General features: G+C 58.0%; 1 protein-coding gene across 2 annotated transcripts in view; it reads right to left on the reverse strand.

Moving 5' to 3' along the window:
* Positions 1-8136: 8136 nt before the first annotated feature.
* Positions 8137-21001, reverse strand: part of CXXC5 (CXXC finger protein 5) — a 34235-nt gene continuing 21370 nt past the window's right edge. For both annotated transcript variants that reach the window (XM_082836009.1, XM_082836010.1), the window contains exons 2-3: positions 10719-11797; positions 8137-9175 (exon numbers count right to left, since the gene is read on the reverse strand). In XM_082836009.1, the coding sequence (XP_082692135.1) occupies positions 9131-9175; positions 10719-11636 (963 nt within the window). In that variant the 5' untranslated portion in view covers positions 11637-11797 and the 3' untranslated portion in view covers positions 8137-9130. The remainder of the gene's footprint in view (positions 9176-10718; positions 11798-21001) is intronic.

A 21001-nucleotide genomic window follows, 5' to 3' on the forward strand; every position in this document is an offset into this window, starting at 1 on the left:
CCTCCAAGAAGGCTTCTTGGCTCTTCCCATCCACATAGATCTCTTGTTCACCAAGGGGTACGAGGTTTGAGAGTTGACAAGGACCTTGCACACAGGACTTCTCATTCCACCCTCATAGTACCTCTGAGAAGCAAAGCCCAGAGAGGAAAGCTTCTAGTAGAAGGTCATGCAGCCTGTGAGTGTCAACCTGGCACCCAGCTGCAAGTCCCCTTTTCTCTTGGGGCCCCTTCTTGGCAGTCACCAGCCTGTGACCCTGCAGTTGGGATCCTCGAGCTCAGATCCAAGTTTCTTTCTCCAGCTCCTTATATACAGAGGGCCACCCCATGCCCTCCACCTCCAATTCATCCATTTATCCAACATTACTGAGTACCTAACATGTGCCAGTAGACAACCCCCTCCCCCTTGGAGCTCACTTTCTAGCTGGGGAGACCAGCAAGTGAATGGAGAGTTCACCCCGTCTGATGCCAGCAGGGCTGTGATGGGTGCACCGGGGGCAGTGGGTGCACAGAAGAGAGTTCTCCAGCCAGACTTAACAGAGTCAAGGTAGACTCCAACCACAGCTCAGCCTCCCTTAGGTCCTGCCTGCCTAGGGAATTTTACTCCCATATCTAACTTCAGTCCCACTAGCTGCAACCCCTAAAGAACAACTGGCTGAGAAAGGCCAAAACCCAGGTCCCTGACCCCAGTGCTTGATCAATCAGCAATCTGACTCTGTTTCTGCCTGGGATCCTCTCCCTCCGCTGTCTCCACAGACCCACCGAGATGGTTAGAGGGGCTGGCTGGACAGCAGGAGCATCCGGCCTCGAGCCCATAAATCCACTGCACCCCTCTTCCAGCCCCCACCGCCCCAGCTCTGCTTTGGGGGACTAGCAGGCCAGTGGGGTCTGTGGGGCTGGCAGGTGGTAGGTAGACAGGCAAGGGTCAGAGCCTATCCCTCCCTGGGTGGCTGAGCCACACTGGGAACAGGGGAGGGAAAGAGGCCCCAGGATTGCTGCTTGGTCCTCAGGGTCCCCGAAGGCCACCCGGAAGGGAAGAGAAAATGAGAAAGGAACTCAGCTTTGGCTTCCAAAATCCTCCCACTCATCGGAGCCAAGGGGGCTGCAGGAGGCAGGGCAGGCTCCTGACACAGGACCCAATGCCCCTCCTGGGGGTGGGCGTTAGAGCACCGGGCACCCTCGTGATGAGGCCGGCTGCAGGGCGATTAATCTTGTGAGGCCTGTGCGTCAGGCCCCCCCCCCCCTGCTCCTCAGCCACCCATGGTCAACCCCGCCCGCGCTGCCCCGGGAGTTAATCTCCGCCGCTCGGGGGACTTCTCAGCCGCTGTCACGGCTGCATTAATTCTGAAGCAGAGGGAGGCAGGCAAGGACTGGGGGGGCAGTGCGTAGACTCCTTGGGAAGGTTTTGTGGTCAGCAGCTGGTGAGGAGGGGCTCCAAATGATGGGGCCTGGGTCCCCTTCACGGCCCAGCCCTAGTTGAGAGGTGGGGGGCGTCTATATTATCCCCCCTCAGACCATCAGAGCCCTTGCACCCCCCAGCCTCTAGCCCTCAGCCGCCAGCTGCACCCCAAATGCAGTTTGCAGTTTTGACAGCAGATGTCTCTCCTATTATGATTTATCAAAATGCTTAAGGTAAATAATGCACATATTTATAGGGAAGGAGGGGCGCGGGAGAAGGTGGGAGGGACTGAAGGGGTCAGGGGGGTTTGAAGCACCCTCGCCCCTGTCCCCAGCCCTCTCCACTCAGGCCCAAGGCTTGACCCCAGCCAGGCCCTGGGGAAAGTGGGCTGGGGTGACATCAAGCCTACCCAGCCGCCCACCCAAGCCTGGCCCCCAGGTCAGGGAGTGGGTGGACCTGCCTCGCTGGGCCCCCGCCAGGCCTGGGAGGCGGCCACCTGGGGGAAGCGGCTGAGCCAGACTCACACCTCGGACTTGTTTCCATGGCTTCGCTGCTGTCTGGACTCCTGAGGGCTCCGTCGCCTTATCAACGGCGGCGGGCACTGCCCTTGCCCTCACCCTCGCAGTCACTCCCCCTGGACCCCAGCAGCTGCCTGTGGATCCCCCTGGGGCAGAGCCAACTCAGCCACAGGCGGTGCCCCTTCCTGGGCTGGCCTCAGAGCTGGGTGAGCAGCTGGGAGGGTGGTGGGAAGATGCCAGTGAGGTGCCGGTGAGGTGGAGGGGTGGAGGCCTTTGTAGATTCAGGCTGCTCCCACTTTGGGCCCCCCAAATACCCAAATCCTGTCATTTTAGGGGAGGGGGCAGTGATCCTGGGCTACCTCCTCATCCCCCACCCTCACTCCACACTATGCTCTTTGTTTCCAAACCTTCTTGGGCTTAAGAACATTTGGTTAAAGAACTTTCCTGGGTTTTCTGATTTGAAAAGCAATATGTATTTACTGCAAAAATAAAGGTAAAGAAAAACAATAGTCAAAAAGTGCAGAAAAGTTTAAGTAAGTAATGCTTGACCCTAATCCTGCATCCGGGCAGGATCACAGGCAGCGTGTAGGGTGGGGGGTTTGGTTTCTTCCAGCCAAAGCCTGAAGCATGACCAGGTGTTTAAGGGCCAGCTTCTGAAACCAGAGGAACTTGGCTTTGTGACCTTATGTACGTTTCTCTACCTCTACCTCTCTGAACCGCAACTTTCTGATCTAGAAAATGGGATAACTGATCATCACCCTCCTCACGGGATTGTGGTGAGGATTAAGTGAGCTAGTGAGCGCAATGGACTAGCCCAATGCCTGGCATACAGGTAACAAGCTCTACCTCTTGTGAGGCGGTGATATCATCAACACCTCTAACCAAGGGCAGAGATGCAAAAAATGCAGCTTCCAGGGGGCTGGGGAAAGGGGGCTCTTTCTAGTAAGTTTACCCTTACCTGTGGACAGAACTCCAATTAGAGTTGGAAACACACGAGAGGAAAAAAATTGCCCAGAAGGAGATAATGTGTTTATTCAGCCCACAGAGGTTTTCTGGTGCCAGTGCTGTCCTCACTGAGCTGCAGACCACAGCCCTGAAGTCAGGCGATGTCAGCCAGGGTGATCAGCAGTGATGGGGGTGGCACGGGGACACTAGACCTGTCCTGCAGGGGTTAAGAAAGCTCCTGAGGAGGTAGCACCTGAAAGGGGAGGAAGGCATCAGTCAGGAGGGAGAAGGCTGCAGGAAACAGACCTGCATCTTGACGGCGGCCGGGGTAGCTGGCCACCAGAGCCCCCAGCCCAAGCTCCACCCCCAGCCCAGGCCTGAAGCCCTGGAGGACCTGGCTCTCCTCCCCTGGGCCCACCCCATCTTCACGCCCTGCTGCCTGGAATCTGAGGCAGCCCTTGTTCTCTGGCAGGAGGGGAATTTAATGCCGCTGAGGGATGGCAGGTCGACAGGCGAAGAGAGATGAAAGTGTCCACTCTGGCAGCTGGGTCGGTGGCCTCGGGGGACCCTCCCATACCCCCTCTATCTTCCCCAGCCATTCTCCACTCAGTGTGGCAGGAACAGCCCTCAAGGGGCCCTCAGGAGAGATGTGGACCTCTCGGGACAGGACTCCCTGCGGGGCTGTGTGAGCTTGGGGGGCAGCTGGGCCTCTCTGTGCTAATTACCTGCCTGCAGGGCGCCTAGGCCAAGGTCTGTATTGTTAACATGCTGGTGGCTGCCTGTCCTTCCCCCGCCTTGGCTGTCGTCAGCAGTGCCTGTCAGCACAGGGTCGCGGGTGGGCAGTGGGGAGCCAGGGCTGGGTGCACAATGACCTCCATCCATCCATCTCCAGTACCTGGGAGGGAGTGGGAGCTGGCGCTGCAATCAGGTCAGGCCTAAGCGGCCTTGAATGCAGCAGAGCCATGTGGCCATCACCACCTCCTTCTTTGTGACAGCACAGAGCTGGGCTGAGTCTGGGAATAGAGGCTGGGGCCCCAAGCCAGAATCTGCCCCCTGGGCCAGCAGCCCCATGTCCTTATTGGAGGTGCCGTGGGTTTTGGCACTGTGGGGTGACTTTGTTGCTCTGCAAAGCACCATGCCAAGTGCCCCACCCTACGGTCCCTGGTTATGTTGCCCTTTTTTCCTGGGAACAGAGGCAAGGGCATTTGGCCAAGGTCATCCACAAGGGCACACACACACACACACACACACACACACACACACACACACACACAAACACACATGCAGAACGTGGCTTTGACACATGGTGACCAAGAAGAGGGGAGGACTAATGTGTCTAGACTCAGACTCCCAGGCTCTGCCCTCTTTCCTGTCCATGGAGGCAACTGGTCCTCCCAAAGCAGCCTGGTGCAGGGGTCTGACAGCCAGGAGCCCGAGTTCTAATCAGTTCCCCTTACCATCTTGCTCTGTTACTTGGGCATGTCCCCTACTCTCTCTGGGCTTCAGTTTCTCATCTGTAAAATAGATAATAATCCCTAAACTGATGACTTCCTGGAATCAAAGAAGCAAATTTATTTAAGAAATTGAAACCATGCCAGGCTGAAGACAGCCTCCAACTAGCCTTGGGCCAAGGAGAAGTACCCATACAGAGAGCCTAGTTCCTGGCCCACAATCACCCAGTACACTACAGGAGCTGTCCTTCTTCCTTCTTCCTGCACAACACGATGACAGTAAGCTCATAGCATAGGGCCAGAGGCCCAGTCTGGTGTGCTGAGTCAGGTTCAGGGCATGAAACAGGGGCCCCAGTTCGAGTGGGGGATAAGGGCAGCAAGGGACTAGGTCAGGCCAAACCCTGCTGCTTTGGCGGGGAGGGGGCGCCTGGCAGGCGCTGGGCAGGCCGGGGTGGGGAGAGGCCTTTGGCGGCCACAGAGAACAAAGAAGCTGGGGTTGCCAGGATATTCTGCGGAGCTGAAGCCGGCGGTGGTGGGGCTGAGAGAGGGGCCGTGGTGGCCGTGGGAACCGTGCCTGCTGCCCCCATGCCAGCTCCCCCACCCAGACTGGGCCTCAGGGCCAGGCTGGGGGTAAGAGGGGCTGCCAGGGCCCTCATTCTGTCCCCAGAGTTGCATGGCTGTCAGGGCAGAGACCCAGGAAATGCTGTAGACAAAGACCACGGTGCATAATGTCAGCATCACTGAGGGGATCACAGGTGCACATTGACACACAATGTCATAAGCACACACCCAGGCAGTGTCACAAGGTCACAGCATGATCACAAGCCAGCATCACACACTCACACAGAACCCCTGATATCAGTCCCAGGGCCACACCCATGATGGTCACACAGGCACAACATCATGAACCACAGAGGACCACCAGTGTCTTGTCACGGGGTCATGCATGCCATACAGCATCAGTGTTACACATCCAGTGTCACACATTCAGCTGTACAACCTGGCATCATACTGGGTCTGTTACAGGATTGAACAATGTCACAGGATTATACATGCAATGTCACAGAACACCCCAAAGCGTGGAGCTGCTGACATCACATACTAACCCATGGCCACACGAGGTCTCACATCAGTCTACCAGACACTGTCACCGACCCATTTTCAAAATGTCAGTCAGTGTCACACATAGACACGCTGCCGCACAAGGCCTCACGTGGTTGTCAGGGCCTTGAAGCCCCCCACACAGAGGCACACAAAGCTACATGGAGGCTGGGTTTGTCTCCAGCTCCGCAGCCCCAGGTGCACTCACTCCCAGCCTCTCCAGCCACCCACTGCCACCCAAGCCGGGTTATGGGGTGCTTGAGGTGAAGACACCCAGGTCACCAGGAGGTCAGGCTCCCAACTGTAGCATAGGGGAGCTGTGCTCCAGCTTCCCAGGGAGGGGAATTGGACATTCAGCTCCACAGGGGAGCCCGCCTCTAAGTACTTCTCTGTCAGACGGGAGAGCAGCAGGGGTGAGCCCGACACAGAAAGACACAGAGGTGAGAGATCCAGGGAGATAGTGAGGTAGAGACACAAGAGACACACAGAGACTGAGATACATGGAAAGGTGACGAAACACAGAAGAGAGAGTCGTCGAGGACCAGCAGGGACAGTCAAGACAGAGCACCAGATAGAAACAGCCAGAGACAGGGAATTCCCTGGCGCTCCAGTGGTTAGGACTCAGCGCTTTCACTGCTGAGGCCTGGGATTGATCCCTGGTCGGGGAACTAAGATCCCCACAAGCTGTGCAGTGCAGCCAAAAATAAATAAATTAATTAAAAAGAAGAAGAAGAAGAAGAAGAAGAAAGAAACAGTAAGAGACAGACATGCCAGAGCAGGGCCCGGCCCAGGGCTAGGGCAGCAGCTAGGCCACTCTGTGGCGAGATGGGGTGGCTGGGGCTTCAGGGAGGATGCACACCCTGGGCGGAAGGTGGGAGACATCTTGGTGAGACTTTGGTGAATAATAGTTTTAAAATAGCAGCGCCAGCTGCCATTGACTGAGTGCTTCCAGTGAACCAGGCCCTTCCCTAGAGTGATCTCATTTCATCATCAGGCAACTTTATAGGGGAGAGAATATCACTGTCCCCATTTCCCAGATGAGGTAACTGAGGTCTCATCATGTGTTCAACCTCAGTTATCACCACCCCTACCTGGGCCTCCTCCAGACAGAGGGGCTGGCCTACCCTTTCCACAAAGCACAGCACAAGAGGCCAAAGCTGGAAGAGATGAGGGGCCTCAAGCTCAGGGCTTCTCTGTGTTGGGGGGGTGAGCCCAGGAGCCATGGCCGGGCTGTGGGTTGGCACACTAAAGGGTACAGGCTGACTTGAGTCACAGCATCCCCCCCTCAGGGCTGGCACCGGAGCCGTCCACCCCACACCTGTAGGCATGCCAATGAGGGCTGGCCCAGGCCATCTGCGGCCTGTGTGCTGCCAGCAGCCAGGTGGGGGCAGGCAGGGGCCTCCTGCCCAGGTGCCCCCTGCTGGCCAGGCTTCCCACCCCAACTCCTCCAAGGAGGACCCTCCCTGCCCCTAAGAGGTTCTGGAGTCTGCCTTGTGCTGGCGGGGGCGAGGGTGCCCCAGGCTGCAACACCTCCCCCTACTCCCCGCTGGACCGCCCCCCCCCCACCTTTGGCAGAGCTGCCCAGAGAGATCACAGGCAGCCACATGAAAGGGAATTTTTCCCAGGCAGAGACGAAGTTGAAAGCTGCCTCCCACCACCCCCGCCTGCCCCTGCTGTGCCAGGCCAGGCCGCTGAGCTCCTGGCGCTCAAAGGGAGCTTGTGACACCAGGGAAGGGGTTGGGGGTCAGAACCCTCACCCAACATGGCTGCTTCCTTTCCTCCCAGGAACAATGGCAGAGACATTTCCCCCACCTGACCGCCCACTCAGCTTTAGAAGTTGCCCCTTCGTCATCCCGAAAGCCCTCACCCACCTGAAGCCAGGCCCCAACATGGTCAGGAAGTCCTTCCTCAAGTCTAGCTTCATCTCAGCCAGGCTCAGAGCAGCTGGGTGGGGAGAACGCCTCCTGCTCAAGTGGATGAGAGGCCGCATCCTGCATACATCCAGCCTGTGTGATGTCCAGGGCTGGGGCGTGCAGCTACCACCCCTTCCTGCTCAGGTTGCCCTGGCCTAGACCACGCGGCTGTGTGGTGACTTCCCCAGACATGTTGTCTTGGAGGTCCCAGACGACCTTGTGCCAACAATCTTTCGGCGGGGGTGGGGTGTGTGTGTGGATGCCAAGAGCCAAAGCCAGGGACACGTCCAGGCCTGAAGGGGGGTACGTGGGGATGACTGTGTGTGTGCGTGTGCCAGGCGTAGCCAAGTCCCCAAGAACTTGGGCTAAAACTGATCCCTGGGGATTCACCTTACTAGATCCCTGCAAGGAAGAACAAATGAGAACCTGAACAGGCAGCTCAGTGCCCACCCCCAGCCAGTACTGCTGGCTACTTTGCACTGATCGGACCTGATGCATTGAGGTGAACAGAGAAGGTGGCCCCAGGTAAGTGAAGGTTCCTGGAGGTCCAGATCCTGAGGTAGGGTGTACAATCAGGCAGGTGAGGTGCTCCAGTACCTGCCACTTCCAGATGAAGAGCATTTCCATCCCGTCAGCCAGGGCTGCCCCCCTTCTGGGTCCAGACGGCCTCACTTCCCAAGAGATCCCCACTCTAAATGTCCCTGGGCCATCCTGCCTCCTTCCTAAGGTAGCCCCAGACACCCCCTGCCCAGCAACAGCCCCCAAGCCAGGCCCCAAAACCGGAGAGCAAGAAGCCAGTGGTGCTTCGTGACACAAACATGCATTCGTTTTATTCACAAAACAGCCTGGTTTCCTAAAACAATACAAACAGCATGTTCATCAGCAGGAAGCTGGCCATGGGCAAGGGGGCCCAGGCCACCGGGGGCCCCTGGGCACCCACCCCCACCGGCAGGGCCCACGCAAAGAAGCCCTTTCTTCTGTTGCCATCAGTGAGGCCAGAAAAAAAGGGCTCATTTTCTCTAAGGGAAGTAGCCAGGATCAGAAATATCAAGACATGAGCTTCCCAGACCTCAATGGATAAACGAACAGAACTTTTGTTTTTGCAAAATCATCACTGTTAGGGTTGGGGGGGTCCCATTCTGGGGACCGTGGGTACAGCGAGGCTGGCCTGAGCCCGGGGGGTGGGTGGGCTGCTCCCTCCCGCTCTGTGAGCTCCTTGCGGCAGCTCCGCACGCGTGGATGGATACAGAGGGGCTTCGACACGGCGCCATCAACATTCTCTTTATAAACGTGAGTGGATTCTCCAGGCAAACTATGCACTATTTCATGGTCGGAAAGAATCAAAGGAAGTTTAAATGAGGGTGGAGTTAAACTGTGCTAAATTACAGTAGTGCTTATTAGTAACTAGATTTCAAAAGGTTACAGAAAATTTACATTCTCTACACAAAAACTGCATCTCCTGCACAGACAACATCGACATCGACACAGGAAGGAAACTGATTGTCCATTCTTTGCCCAGGAAGTCTCGGTACTTTACAGATTCGTCTTTACCTCTTTTTGTTGTTGTTGTTGTTCTTCCGAAAAAGCAGTTAATTTTTTTTCTTTTCTTTTTCTTTTTATACTAGGGACGTGGAGATGTTAAAACGACAACAAAAAATATATATATAAAAACAGGAATGAAATCTGTGAGAGAATATTTTTGGTTCTAAAGACGGGTGCATCCGTTTGTCTTCGCCCGAATCCCTTGCCGGAGACCACACGAGCAGTGACATTGCACGGAGAGGGCAGCTTTGGGTTCCCGCCGCCGTCACTGAAACCACCGGAAGGCGGCTCCCGTCGGAAGCATCACCTTCTGGCGGGGGCGGGAGACAAAAACAAGGAGAGAGTTCAGTCAGGGTCCGGCGGGGCCTGGTGCAAAGACGTTCCCCTGTGGATGGCCTCATGGCGGAGGAATGGGCATGGAGTAAAAGCAGCCACCCCTTGGAGTTCCTGCCATCCTGGCCAGGCCAGAGAAGCCTGACCCGCTGGACCACCGGAGAGCCTGGAGCACCGTGAGGCCTCCTGAGCCACTGTGCCCAGGAACCCTCCTTCCAGACAGCAAGCCCCCTTTCCCTGGTCCAAAGGCTACAAGCGGCAGGTGGCCATGATGCATCTGGGAGCTGTGTTCACGTTTCTGTCGAATGAGTGTGTATGCGTGTGCACTGGATGCATACAAGCATGTGTGCCTTGAGCTATGCTACAGTGTGTAGTGTGTTTGGAGCTGTGCTGAGAAGGATGGATGCTTGCTGTGTTTATTAAAAGGCTGCATCTATAATAAGACTGTGTACAGGGCAGGGTGTGTGTGTGTGTGTGTGTGTATCTGTCTGTCTCTACATGAGAGGAGAGCGGGTGCTTTTGTGTGCATACAGGTGTGTTTTCTGGGCAGGAGAAGAGATATGAGGTTTGGGGCTAGGGTGAGTTGGGGGGGATAGCCATGGCTGGGATGCCATTATTGTTTTCCAACCATTCTGGACATTTGCGTCAAGCCCACTCGTGGAGGGGCGGGGACAGGGCAGGGACAGCAGGCTGAAAAGATGCTTTTGTACCCAGGCCTGGCACCACAGCTAGGCTCTCATGGCTGGGGGCATGGGGACAGGCCCTGCCATGAGGATGGAGAGAAAGCAGCACGGGAACCCTTCTGCTTTCTCAAAGCCAATCCCATAGTGGACAGGCTTTACCCACATCCCAGGCTCAAGCCACCCTGTAACCCCAAGCCCATAGGAACCCTGGCCATCAACTATGCAGCCAGACTGAACTTGGGGCCGCCGGGCACCCCAAATAGGTCAGCTAGGTACCTAGCACTAGGGTCTTCCAGGCCTCAGAGCACAGCAGTCAGCACTGGAGCTGCTGTATCCTTGGGTGGCCTTGGGGGAAAGGCTGGGCTCTGAAGGGGCAAATGAAGGACTTATCCCTCAAAGCCAGAGGGTCTACGGGACAGAACCCCTCACATGGAGCAGGGGAGAGTCCCAGAATCTTAGGTCACAGACTGGAAGCTTTACGACACGTCTGAAAGTCAGAGACTTAAGACCCGTGTGGGAATCTCAATACCTGACCCAGAACTCCAGGAGGGGTTCAGAATCCCGGGGCCTGGCGGGATTCTGCTAGGTCCCTGACTGGAATTACATGCTTGCCTAGGTTGCAGACTACAACCTAAGGGCATCTCGGGATGTGGCTCTGACTCTTGGGGCAGTGAACTGCCATCTCGGAGCCTGGCCTAGGACCCCAGAGCCCATGGACAGGCCGGGCATCCCCCAGACACTTGCCCAGGCAGGAAAGGTGGGGATGGGGGGCGGGGGTGGGTTTGGACTGCCAGACAGACCCAAGAGCCCACACACCTCCCTCTAAGGCGCCGTTACCTCCAGAGCAGCGGAAGGCTTCTTTTTGAGTTCCTCACATTTTCTGAATTTGCAAATCTGATGGCCAGTCTTTCGGTTCCTACAACTGCTGCACTGCTCGCAGTTGATGCGCCGCCGGCAGGGCGCACACATGCCGCAGCGTTTCCGCTTCTTCTTGCCCGAGCTGATGGCGGAGGCCAGCTCTCCCTGCATGGGGTACTCGGACAGGCCGGCCATGTGCAGCGCGCTCTCAGCCAGGAACACGCCCGCCGGGGTCATGATGAAGAGGCCCGGGTTGATGGGAAAGGCGCCCAGGTAGGGGAAGTCGGACTGGCCATTGAGGGCTTCGGCGCCCGCCACGGCCTCCATGTCGGGCAGGCCAGCGCCCGCCTCGCTCATCAGCGGTAGGTGCTCCTGCACCACGCGCTTCAGCATCTCCGTGGACTGCGCGAACTGCTGCAGCGTCAGCTGTCCCTCGGCTGCCAGCTCCGTGGCCCGCTCTGCCTTGCTCAGCAGGCTGGCCACAGCACCACTTTTGTGCTTTGAGGTAGGGTTGCTTTTGTCCACAGCCATGGCCGCCGCCAGGTCGTGCCCATTGGCCAACAGGGAGGCAGCGGCTGCGGCCGCGGCAGCCTTTTCGGCAGACTCCCCGCCCATCATGCTGCCACCGCCACTGCCACCGCTGCCCCCAAAGGAAGAGTAGTGGGAGAGAGGGCGGGAGCGGCGCAGGCTCTTGTTGAGGGGTTCACTGATGATGCCGCTCTTGTTCCGGCGCTCAGGGGGTGGTGCGTCATCCGCCACCGAGGCTGGCGCAGCAGCCGCCGCCGCTGCACTCTTGTCTGCCACTCCCGCCTTTGGGCCGCTGCCACTGCTGCCATTGGCGTTGCTGCCGCTGCTGCTACCGCCGGTGTCCTGGGGGCCGCTGCCGAGGCTCGACATGGTGGGGCCGAGGCCCAGACCCCACTGGTGGGGGAACCTGCCAACTGCGGGGAGTCCACAGATGAGCACCGGAGTCCTGCTGCCCACGACAGAGATGCCTGGTGGGCTCTGCTGCTCAGCGCAGGCACATGGTCAGGCGTCCACGTGCAAGTGTCTTCACTCTGTCGGCACAAGAGGATACAGGGTCAGGGCCTCCTCCACCACCGGCTGTATCGCCACCGTAACCACCACAGCCGGGCTAGGCATTCATTAAGTGCCAGCCACAGTTAGGAATTTCTAATTTGTACTACCTCAGTTAAGACTCACGAGAAACCCACAAGTAGTGGCTAGTAATATCCTGTTTCATAGGTGAGGAAGACGAGGTTTGGGAGAAGACCTGACTAGCCCATGGATACACAGCCACCAAGCGGCACGGTGGAGGCTCAGCTGGGTCCCCCTCTGCCCTGCCAGGGTCTGGGAAGACCCGATGGAGGCAGGCAGTCCTTCCTGTGCTGGGGGTAGGAGGGAGTGGGAGAACTTTATTAACCTCAGAGGTTACCCTCTGCTTCCTCATCTTTCACTGACCCAACTATGGAGAAGAGGGCTGGGCACAATCTCTGAAGAGCTTGGAGATGTAGACCAAAAGGTATGGGAAGCCGCCCATGGACGCTCACTAGAGATTCCTAATACACATTAATTATCTCAAGCCCCTGGCAAGTTCTGCAGGTAAAGAAAACTAACTTTGTTTAACAGAGTTTGCCAAAGAGAGCGCAGAACGCTTATTTCAAGGAGCATGTACCCTCCTGCTAGAGGGCAGGCAGCAGTGTACCAGAGGACAAGCCTTCTCCCGCAAGAGCAGGGGGGTGGGGGGTGGGGGGCTTGTGCACACATCAATCCCCACTTCCCCCTCTCTCTCTAACCTTGGGACCCTTGTCTCTATTCAGGCCTCACTGCTATGTGCCAGCCTGGCTCCCAGATGGGTCTGGATGGAGGTCCCAGTGAGAGCAGAGAGGACTGTGGGCCCGAGGGACCTCTGGCTGCTGCCAAGCTGGGACAGAGAGTAGGTGTGACCCTCTAGGGAATGGAGCCTGTTCTTCAGCCACGTCCACGTGTCTGAGGTGCCCCTTCCCAGGACAGAGCCTGTTCTGCTCAGGCCCCAAGACTAAGGCATGTGAGCAGCCAGGCTCCTTGGCCAGGAGCTCTAGAAGGAACTGTTCCAGATGGAGCCGAGTGGTAGTTTCCTCATCAGCCCTGGCTCTCTAGCGTCTGCCTGCCACGGCCCAGCAACCTCCAGGAGAGGGGTGGGAGGATGGGGCCCAGCCCTGAGCAGCTGGCTACTCAAGGGGGAGGCGCACATCTGGCTGGGCCTGTCCGGCCCTGGGCTTAGGGGCGGCACACACTGCATCTTTGTCCCCAGGCAACCCCACCATCCCCCAGTCACAGGACTCAGCCTGGCCCAGGAGGTCATCTAGTCCAACACTGTACACTTACAGAAGGGGAAATCGAGGCCCCGAGCAGGCAGGGCCCCTGGCCCAGGACTGTTAAGGAGTGGCCATGAGGAGGAGTGAGTGCAGGCGAGGGAAAAGCTCTGTCTCCAGGGTGAGGTGAACAGCAGGCATCAGCAGCCAGCCAGCCACTCCCTGCCTCTCCCCAGCAGGCACGGGCCCACCTAAGCTCCTTCCTAGTGAAGGCGGATGGGTGGTGAGGAAGAGCTGGGCCAGCTGGCAGATTCCACCAGGACAAACCCAGGAGGGTCAGGCAGGGTATCCAGACTGGGCTGGGGGTGTCACAGAGGTCAGATCGTAGTAAGAAGGGGGTCACACATGCCCCAGGATTGCTGTGCTCCCTTCTACCTCCTAAGGCCCAAGCCCAGGTTGGCTGTTGGGCCCCTGTCCTCAGAGATCAGTACTCCTCCAGGCATCAGTGACCCTGGCTAGGTGTTGGGGACAAGGGCCAGTGAGATCAGGGCCAGAGACTGTCATGCCAAGTCACCTAGCCCTTGCCCATCGAGCTCAGCTGCTCTGCCCTGGACCATAGCCTCAGGAGCCCCAGACACAGGCTGAGGGGAGAAGACAGAAGGCAGACGCCCGCGGGCTGGAGATGTGGGGAGGGAAGCAGTCTGCGCCCTAGCCCTGTGTGTCCCCCACCTCTGCGGCCTGCTGGCTGGTGGCAGAAATCGATAGCTGCATTAACGCTGCTCTTGCTCTACTCCCTCCCTCCTCCCAGCTCCAGGATCTGGCTTTGCGTGTGGGGCGGGCAGGTCAATTAGAAGTCAGCTCCCTCTGACACAGACTGCTTTCAGGGCTGGCACTCTGGCTAAGTCTCTCTGCTTCTGTCTCCATCCCGAGTCTCTCTTGGTGGGGACCTAATCTCATGTTCTGTTCATCTCTGGCCTCCTCTTTGAATCTCTCTGATCTTTCATTTTTCTGTCCTTCCTCAGGGACAATTCCCCCAAGCCCCCCCCCACTCCCCCACCCCCACCCAGGTCCTGGGACATGCTGACTTCGGGCCCAGAGTATGTGATATGTCATTGAACAGGTGCTGCAGGCAGAACACTGGTTTGTCAGCCTCAGAAAGTGAAGGGGGGGGGGGTACCCGAGGGGGCTGGCACACAGGGCAACTCAAACCCCAGAGTGGACAGATACCAACGTCTAGTCCCCAAAGCCTGGTCCCCAACCAAGCCTGTTCCAGATCTGTCCCTGTACCCGGCTCATCTCCTTCAGACCCTGGGAAAAGCTGATGCCCTGGTCCCAGCGGACCACTGACCACAGGGCTCACGTGCCCTACTCATGGAAGGGGAGGACATAAGAGAAGACCTTCTCCCAGGCCCCGGCCTCTACTGCAGGGCACACAGCAACCCCCTCCCAGGCCAGGAAGGGCCTGGCAGTGCCCAGGCGGCAGGGGAGGAGCTGGGGCTGCGTTGAAGCGGAGCGGGAATGAGCGGGAGGGAAAGCTGGCGGGCAGGCGGGCGGCGGCGGGCGCATCCATCATCGGCCCTGCCAGGAACGCATCCAGCCCCCAAAAAGAAATACTGCGCCTGAGGAGGGACAACAAAGGGCTCCGTTTCATCAGTAATGCGGAGCCAGCGCCCCGCCGCCCCGCCAGCCGCGGTCAGCCTACAAAGGACCCCTTTGTCCATGCAGGAGCCGGGCCGGCCGGGAGCTGGGACCAGGGGCTGACGGGCGGGGACAGAGCCCAGGGGGCGGGGGTGAGGGGGGGAACCCAGGCATAGAGTGCTGGGGGGCAGAGGGGGACATGGGGCCAGAAGAATAGAGACAGGTGGTGGGGACAGAGGATCACGAGACAAGAGAACTCGAGGGGTGGGTCAGACAAAGGGACTGAGAGAGGACAGGGCAAAGGGTCAAGGTTAGAGGACAGAGCATCATAGGGAACACAGACTGAGGCAACTGGGCTCAGAGACGCAGGGTGCCTGGCCCAGCTCAGAGACTAGAGGATCTAAGAGACATGGAAACAGCCCTGAGGAGACAGTCCCAGATGCAAGGACCTGGGGACCAAGAGAAGGCAGGTGGACATGCCTACAGGAGAGGCAGGCAGAGGCAGAGGTCAGGGGAGGCCAGATGAGACCCAGCTTGTCTCGAGCCCCAGCCCACTCTGGCCCAAAACCTGGGAGGAGAAAGGAAGGAGGGCTGGGGGTCAGTGGGTTCCTGGTCTCAGGGCCAGGCTGTGGGCCCCACCTCCTATGGGCTGGAGCTCACTTGGCTGAGCTGGGAAGTGAGGGACAGTCAAAGCTGGGCCCCCTCTCCTGACAGTGGAGCCACCTCTGCCTCTACCCCCAGGACCTGGCCAGCCCCAAAAGACACGGGACACCGTCCCTCCCTAACCAGCTCTCACCAAGCGACTCTCAGGCTCCCTTAACTAACCGACCCTATCCGTTAGCATTTATTGAGCACCTACTGTGTCCCAGGCCCCGTACTCTCATGCTTTACATGTCTTCTCTCCCTCCTTGACTCCTCCCCAGTACTCAGGGAAAAAGGAACTATTAACCAATTTCAGAGATGAGGAAACTGAGGCTCAGGGAGGTTCAAGCTGTCAGGCCAAGGTCAAACAGCCGGTGCCCAGTAGGGCTAGAACTTGAACCCAGAGCCCAAGTGTTAGTCACCCTGCTCTGTGACTGCCTTTGTTCTGCCAGGGAAAGGTGACCCAGCTACCCCGAGGCTGCCCCCCCCCCCCAGGTTGTTACCATGCCCGTCACCTTTACATGGTCAGGTGGATAAGCTGTTACAGACCCCAGGGGAGTGTCCCCACCTGGGGGGCTTGGAGATACTCAAGCAGGAACCCTGAATGCTGGGCCAGTGACATCATAATGCAAGCTGGCAATGAGGTCACCAGAGGTGGTGGCAGAGCTCTCACTCCACCCTCAGTGCCAGGGGAGCCAGGATTCATCCCCAGCAGGGCTCTGTCCTGAGCCCTTCAGGCCACACAGCAATGGGGGAGGGGGGCAGGACAGGCGGGCACTATGGGGTGGGATGGTGCTGTCTGCACGGAGACATGTACACAGGTGGCCACAGTGAGATGTTCTAGATGTTCAGTTGCACACAGCCTGCACTACCTACCCGATGGCGGCCCCATGCCCTGTGGTCCTGGGGAGACAGTGCAGGATACAGACTGGCACTGCTCTGGAGGGGTACACAGGAGCTGGGCTGATGGTCACATGAACTGATGTGAAAAGAGAGAGCAGGAAGGGGACTGAGTGGGGCAAGGGGACCTTTCTGGAGGAAAGGGCTGCTTAGCCTGTGAGTTAAGGATAAGGAGAGGTTACCAAAGTAGACACGAACCTGAAAGTGTTCCTAAGAAATGGGGAAGTGGGTGCGAGGTGTGGCTATGAGGTTGGCAGGGTCCCAACGGGGTGGGGCTTGAGGTCAAGGACAGGATTTTTTTTTTTTTTTTTTTTGCGGTACGCGGGCCTCTCACTGTTGTGGCCTCTCCCGTTGCGGAGCACAGGCTCCGGATGTGCAGGCTCAGCGGCCATGGCTCACGGGCCCAGCTGCTCCGCGGCATGCGGGATCTTCCAGGACCGGGGCACGAACCCGTGTCCCCTGCATCAGCAGGCGGACTCTCAACCACTGTGCCATCAGGGAAGCCCAAGGGCAGAATTTTTTTTAACAGATTTGCTGAGGTACAGTTTTTACTTACTATAAAATGCACCCATTTCTAAGTGTACAATTCAATGTTTTTTAGTAAATTTACAGAGTTGTGCAACTATCACCAATACCAAGGGCAGAGTTTGCACAAGGCACCATCCCTCCCCTACTCCTCTGCTGGCTGGAATAGCCTCCCAGCCGTCCTGCCTGCTGAAGGAAGCCTTCCTGGAAGAGGTGGCATTTCATCAGGGCCTTCAGGACCCCAGGCACTGGCCCAGCAGAGCCTGCCGTCATCTAGGTAGGCCCAGGTTGCAGACTCACACACCCTGGCTCATCGCACCCTTCCCCACACTTCCATGCCCACTCCTGACATCCCTGCTACACCCCTTCACGCCCCTCCAGCCACCTTGATGGGCTGGTGTCCTTGGTCTCCAATGGAGGCAAGATGGACAGACTGACTGATGATGGGCAGGCCAGTGGTGGCAGGGAGGGCAGACCACAGGCTACGGTGGTTGAACTGAGCTGAGCAATTGGGTGTGTGTGTGTGGGGTTTCCATCTCTGATTTCCATGATTCAGCCTGGGGAGTTTCCAGAGGGGAAAAAAAGCCCTACTCAGGCCCAGGGAGACACACATGGGGACACTGGTCTTGGAGGCCAGGAGAAATGCAGGCCCCGCTGGAGAGCACAGGGCACGTATCCAGCTATGGATGGACACACACATACAAGGACACATTGACCACTGTTAGCACCCAGCAGATGGCCTGGGGTGGGACACGCCCTCAATACCACTAGGCCCTCCCTAAGACTAACACCCCAAGACCAACTGCCAAAGAGAGAATGGGGGTGAGGGCTGCAATCCTATTTCCCTGATTCCATACCCCCTGGCCTTTTATGCCCCTATTCTCAAGGCAGGCTCAACCCCCTTGCCTGAGAACTGAAACATGCTGCTGAGAAAACCCAGGAGTATAGGGGGCTCTGTTCGCCCTTACAGAGCTCCCAAAAGGAGCTGGAGGAGGGGATCAACCCATTTCATGGACAAAAAAAACTGAGGTCCCGGGCAGGAGGTATTCCCTGATGTGGGGCTCTGGGGAACGAGACAAGGGTCCTGGGACACCACTGATAAAGACAAGGCCTGCCTCAACAGGTACCTCCTTTGGGCCAGGTTCCTTCTCTGGAAGAGTCAAAGGACCTGGAGGGCCCTCCTTGCTGTGTGACCGTGGCGTATGGCCTCTGAGCCAGTTTCCCCATCTGTAACATGGCATCATGAGGATAAGAGCTTTGTGTATGGAGACCTTCCTATGTGCCAGACAATGGACATGGCTTGTCTCATCGAATCCTCATACCCACCTGCTGAAGGAAGTACTATGATTGCCCCATTTAGAACAGGCAGTTTGATAAGCAATTATGATCTGGAGAAAATGATGGCCTCCCTGTTTGGGAGCTCCTGGATCTTAGACTAAGGTTTCCTAAAGTGGAGATGTCTGAGCTGACACTAGCCTGGGATCAGAGCCCACACACTTACTGAGGACCTCCTTCCCAGTGGGCCTCACCACAGGACAAGCCAGGGAAAGCCAGCTCAGAGACATGTGGGCCAAGGAATTGGTGGGGACAGGGCACATATCCACAGGACTGGCCAGGGGACTGAGTCTGCAGGCCCAGGTTTGTGGCTCCATCCTGTCCCTTCCTGTTGACTTTGACACGCTGCCCCACACTGAGCCTCAGTTTCCATCTGTAAAATGGAGAAGAATGGTTCTTGCTCCTCACCCCAAACTGCAGGAGCCATGAGCCCAGAAGGGCCCATGTGGAAGGAGGTGGAGAGATACAGAAAAAGTCTCTGGAGAGTGAACACCCCCCTGCCCCCATCCCAGAGGCCAGAACTGGCTCTTGATGTGATTTTCAGATGGGGAAACTGAGGCCTGGAGAGAAGGGTTTTGAGCAGGCCAGAGGGTTGGGACCAAGCCGCAGATGATGTGAGGGTTATTGGGGTGAGCATTCAGACCCCTCCCTCTCCTATCTTCCCAGAGGACACGGTAATAGCAGACCCTAATAACGAGCACTCACCCTCTGCCAGGTATTGTGCTAAGCATTTCACATGCATTTTCTCACTGAATTCTCTCTGAAACTTGCTAGCTAGTATTAGCCCCATTTACAGATGAGGCTCACCTGCCTAAGGTCACAACAAGGTCAATAAACGGCAGAGCCAGGATTTGAAACCAAGACTCCAGGCCTGGCTCTCCAACACCGGCCAAAGGCTCTGAGGCACGTTTTGGCTGGAGGGTGAGGTCCAGTTCAGCTCTCAGCCTAGGGGAACCCTCTAGGTTTCTCAAGGGTCCTGGGGGGGTGGTTCTCAGGCTCCGGGCAAAACACGTCGGGATGCTGTTGCAGAGAAGTCTGCAGCTGTACCCTAGGGCCCAGGAAGACAGGGGAAGGGGCTGCGGGTGGGCCGGACGGGCCGGGCTGGGCCAGAGCTCCGGGCATTCCGGCGGCCTCCGCAGGAAGCAGAATGGGACGGAAACCGGCTCCTGCTCCTCCCCCAGAATCCTGCGGGCAGCCCAGCCGGCCTGCACAGAGGCCCTCTTTGTGCCGGCCCCAACCCGCCACCCGCGGCTGGCCCAGGGTTTTGAGTTTCCTGGGGGGTGGGGGCCCCCACCACTGCTAAACCTCCAGCTACCTCCCCCTCTCAGGGGCGGTCACAGCAGTCTGCAGCTGGAGGAGGAAGTGAGTGACGGCCAGGGCTACCCCAGAGACCCCGGGGGGCCTTTAGTCTGTCCACATCTCATTCCCCCAACACTTACACACCCTAATTGGGGGCTGGAGATGGGCAGAGGGACCCAGAGACAGAGCCTGAGAGACTCCCCTGAGCCCGCTCTCCCAGCCAGTGCCACCAAGCCCATCCTGACCCACCCAGAACCCTCCCGTTCCACTCCATCTCAGTGCTCTTGTGCCCAAGATGGTGGACATCCATGGAGGCCGGCCAGGTGGGTAGGGTGGCCCATCTGTCAACCACCATTTCCTACTTTCCAGGGGCTCCCTGGACACAAAGGGTGCATCAGAGGGGAAGCCTCAAGCTCACTTCAGCATCTCAGGGGACAAAAGCTCCTTGGGTGCTGTAACTGCTCAAGGAACACCGGGCCCCAAGGAGCACACTTGGATTGGAGTGTGTATGGTGAAAGCAGCCCTAGGGACAAGTATATCTGTGTGTGTCCACCTGGGAGGTGTGTCAGAAACCTGTGCACGCTACATGCACAAGAGTGTGTGCGTGTGTGTACAGTCTCAGCTGTCACTCTGTGGGTTTCAGCACTGATGTACACATCAGTGTACATCAGTGCTGATGTACACATCAGGCTTAGATACCAGTGGAGGTGGAGGTCTTTGTGTGACTCCCCTGTGTGTACGAGTGGAATGTGGCTATCTGCATCTGTGGACGTACGCGTATGACCGAGGGTGCTTGTGTCGAAGTAGAGTGGTTTACGTGGTGGCTGGATGTTTGTGGGTGCTTATGGCCTGTGAGCGTGTTCGCGCGCGTGCAGGCGTGCATGCGCTCACTGTGAGTTGTCTCAGGGCCTCTGAAGGGTTCTGGGATGTGAGTCTGGGGCCCACCTGGCGTGGGGATGGTGCAGACAGGAACTGACGCCAGGTGCTGGGGCCCCTGTGGAAACAGGAAGTTGCCCACAGGTACGCCTGGGCTGTGGTGGAGGCTGGGCTCTGCCCAGGTTCAGTCTGTCCCCCTGATAAACCAACCCAGGGTTCCACTGGCCAAGAACCTGTCCCAGCCCCGAGGGAGGCACCTGCCTTGTCTGCCGTTCAAGACCCGACAGCTCTGCCCAGCATCTGCCTGGCCTGAGCATGGAAAAAACTGGAAAACAAAAGCCCCCAGACCGCAGGCCCTCCCTGCAGAGGCATGGGGGAGGCAGGCAAGAGGCGGGAGGATGAGGAGGAGGGAGGGAGGTGGCGCTGCAGCCCCGGAACACAAAAATAATGAGGCGAGAGGGGCCATGGGGCCGAGCCGGCTGGTTCCGGAGTCGCTATCTGACCTTGACAGATGCCACAGCTGGGCGCCTGGAGAGGAGCCGCCGCCACAGTGCTGCCTGCCGAACAGCCTCCCCAACCCGCCACCTCCCCCAGGCTGGGCCAACGGAGGTTCAGGCAGGCCCCAGCCACAGGCAGCCGCCCCACCAGGTGGGAGCAGGGAGACCTCAGGGTGCAACCCAGTCAGGCAGGGGGGTGGGGTGGGGGTATGGAGTCAAGAGAGTGGGGGCAGGGCCGCTGCAGGGCACGGGAGGC

This window comes from Leucopleurus acutus (assembly GCF_964270905.1).
Source record: "Leucopleurus acutus genome assembly, chromosome: 3".
Classification (NCBI taxonomy): domain Eukaryota; kingdom Metazoa; phylum Chordata; class Mammalia; order Artiodactyla; family Delphinidae; genus Leucopleurus; species Leucopleurus acutus.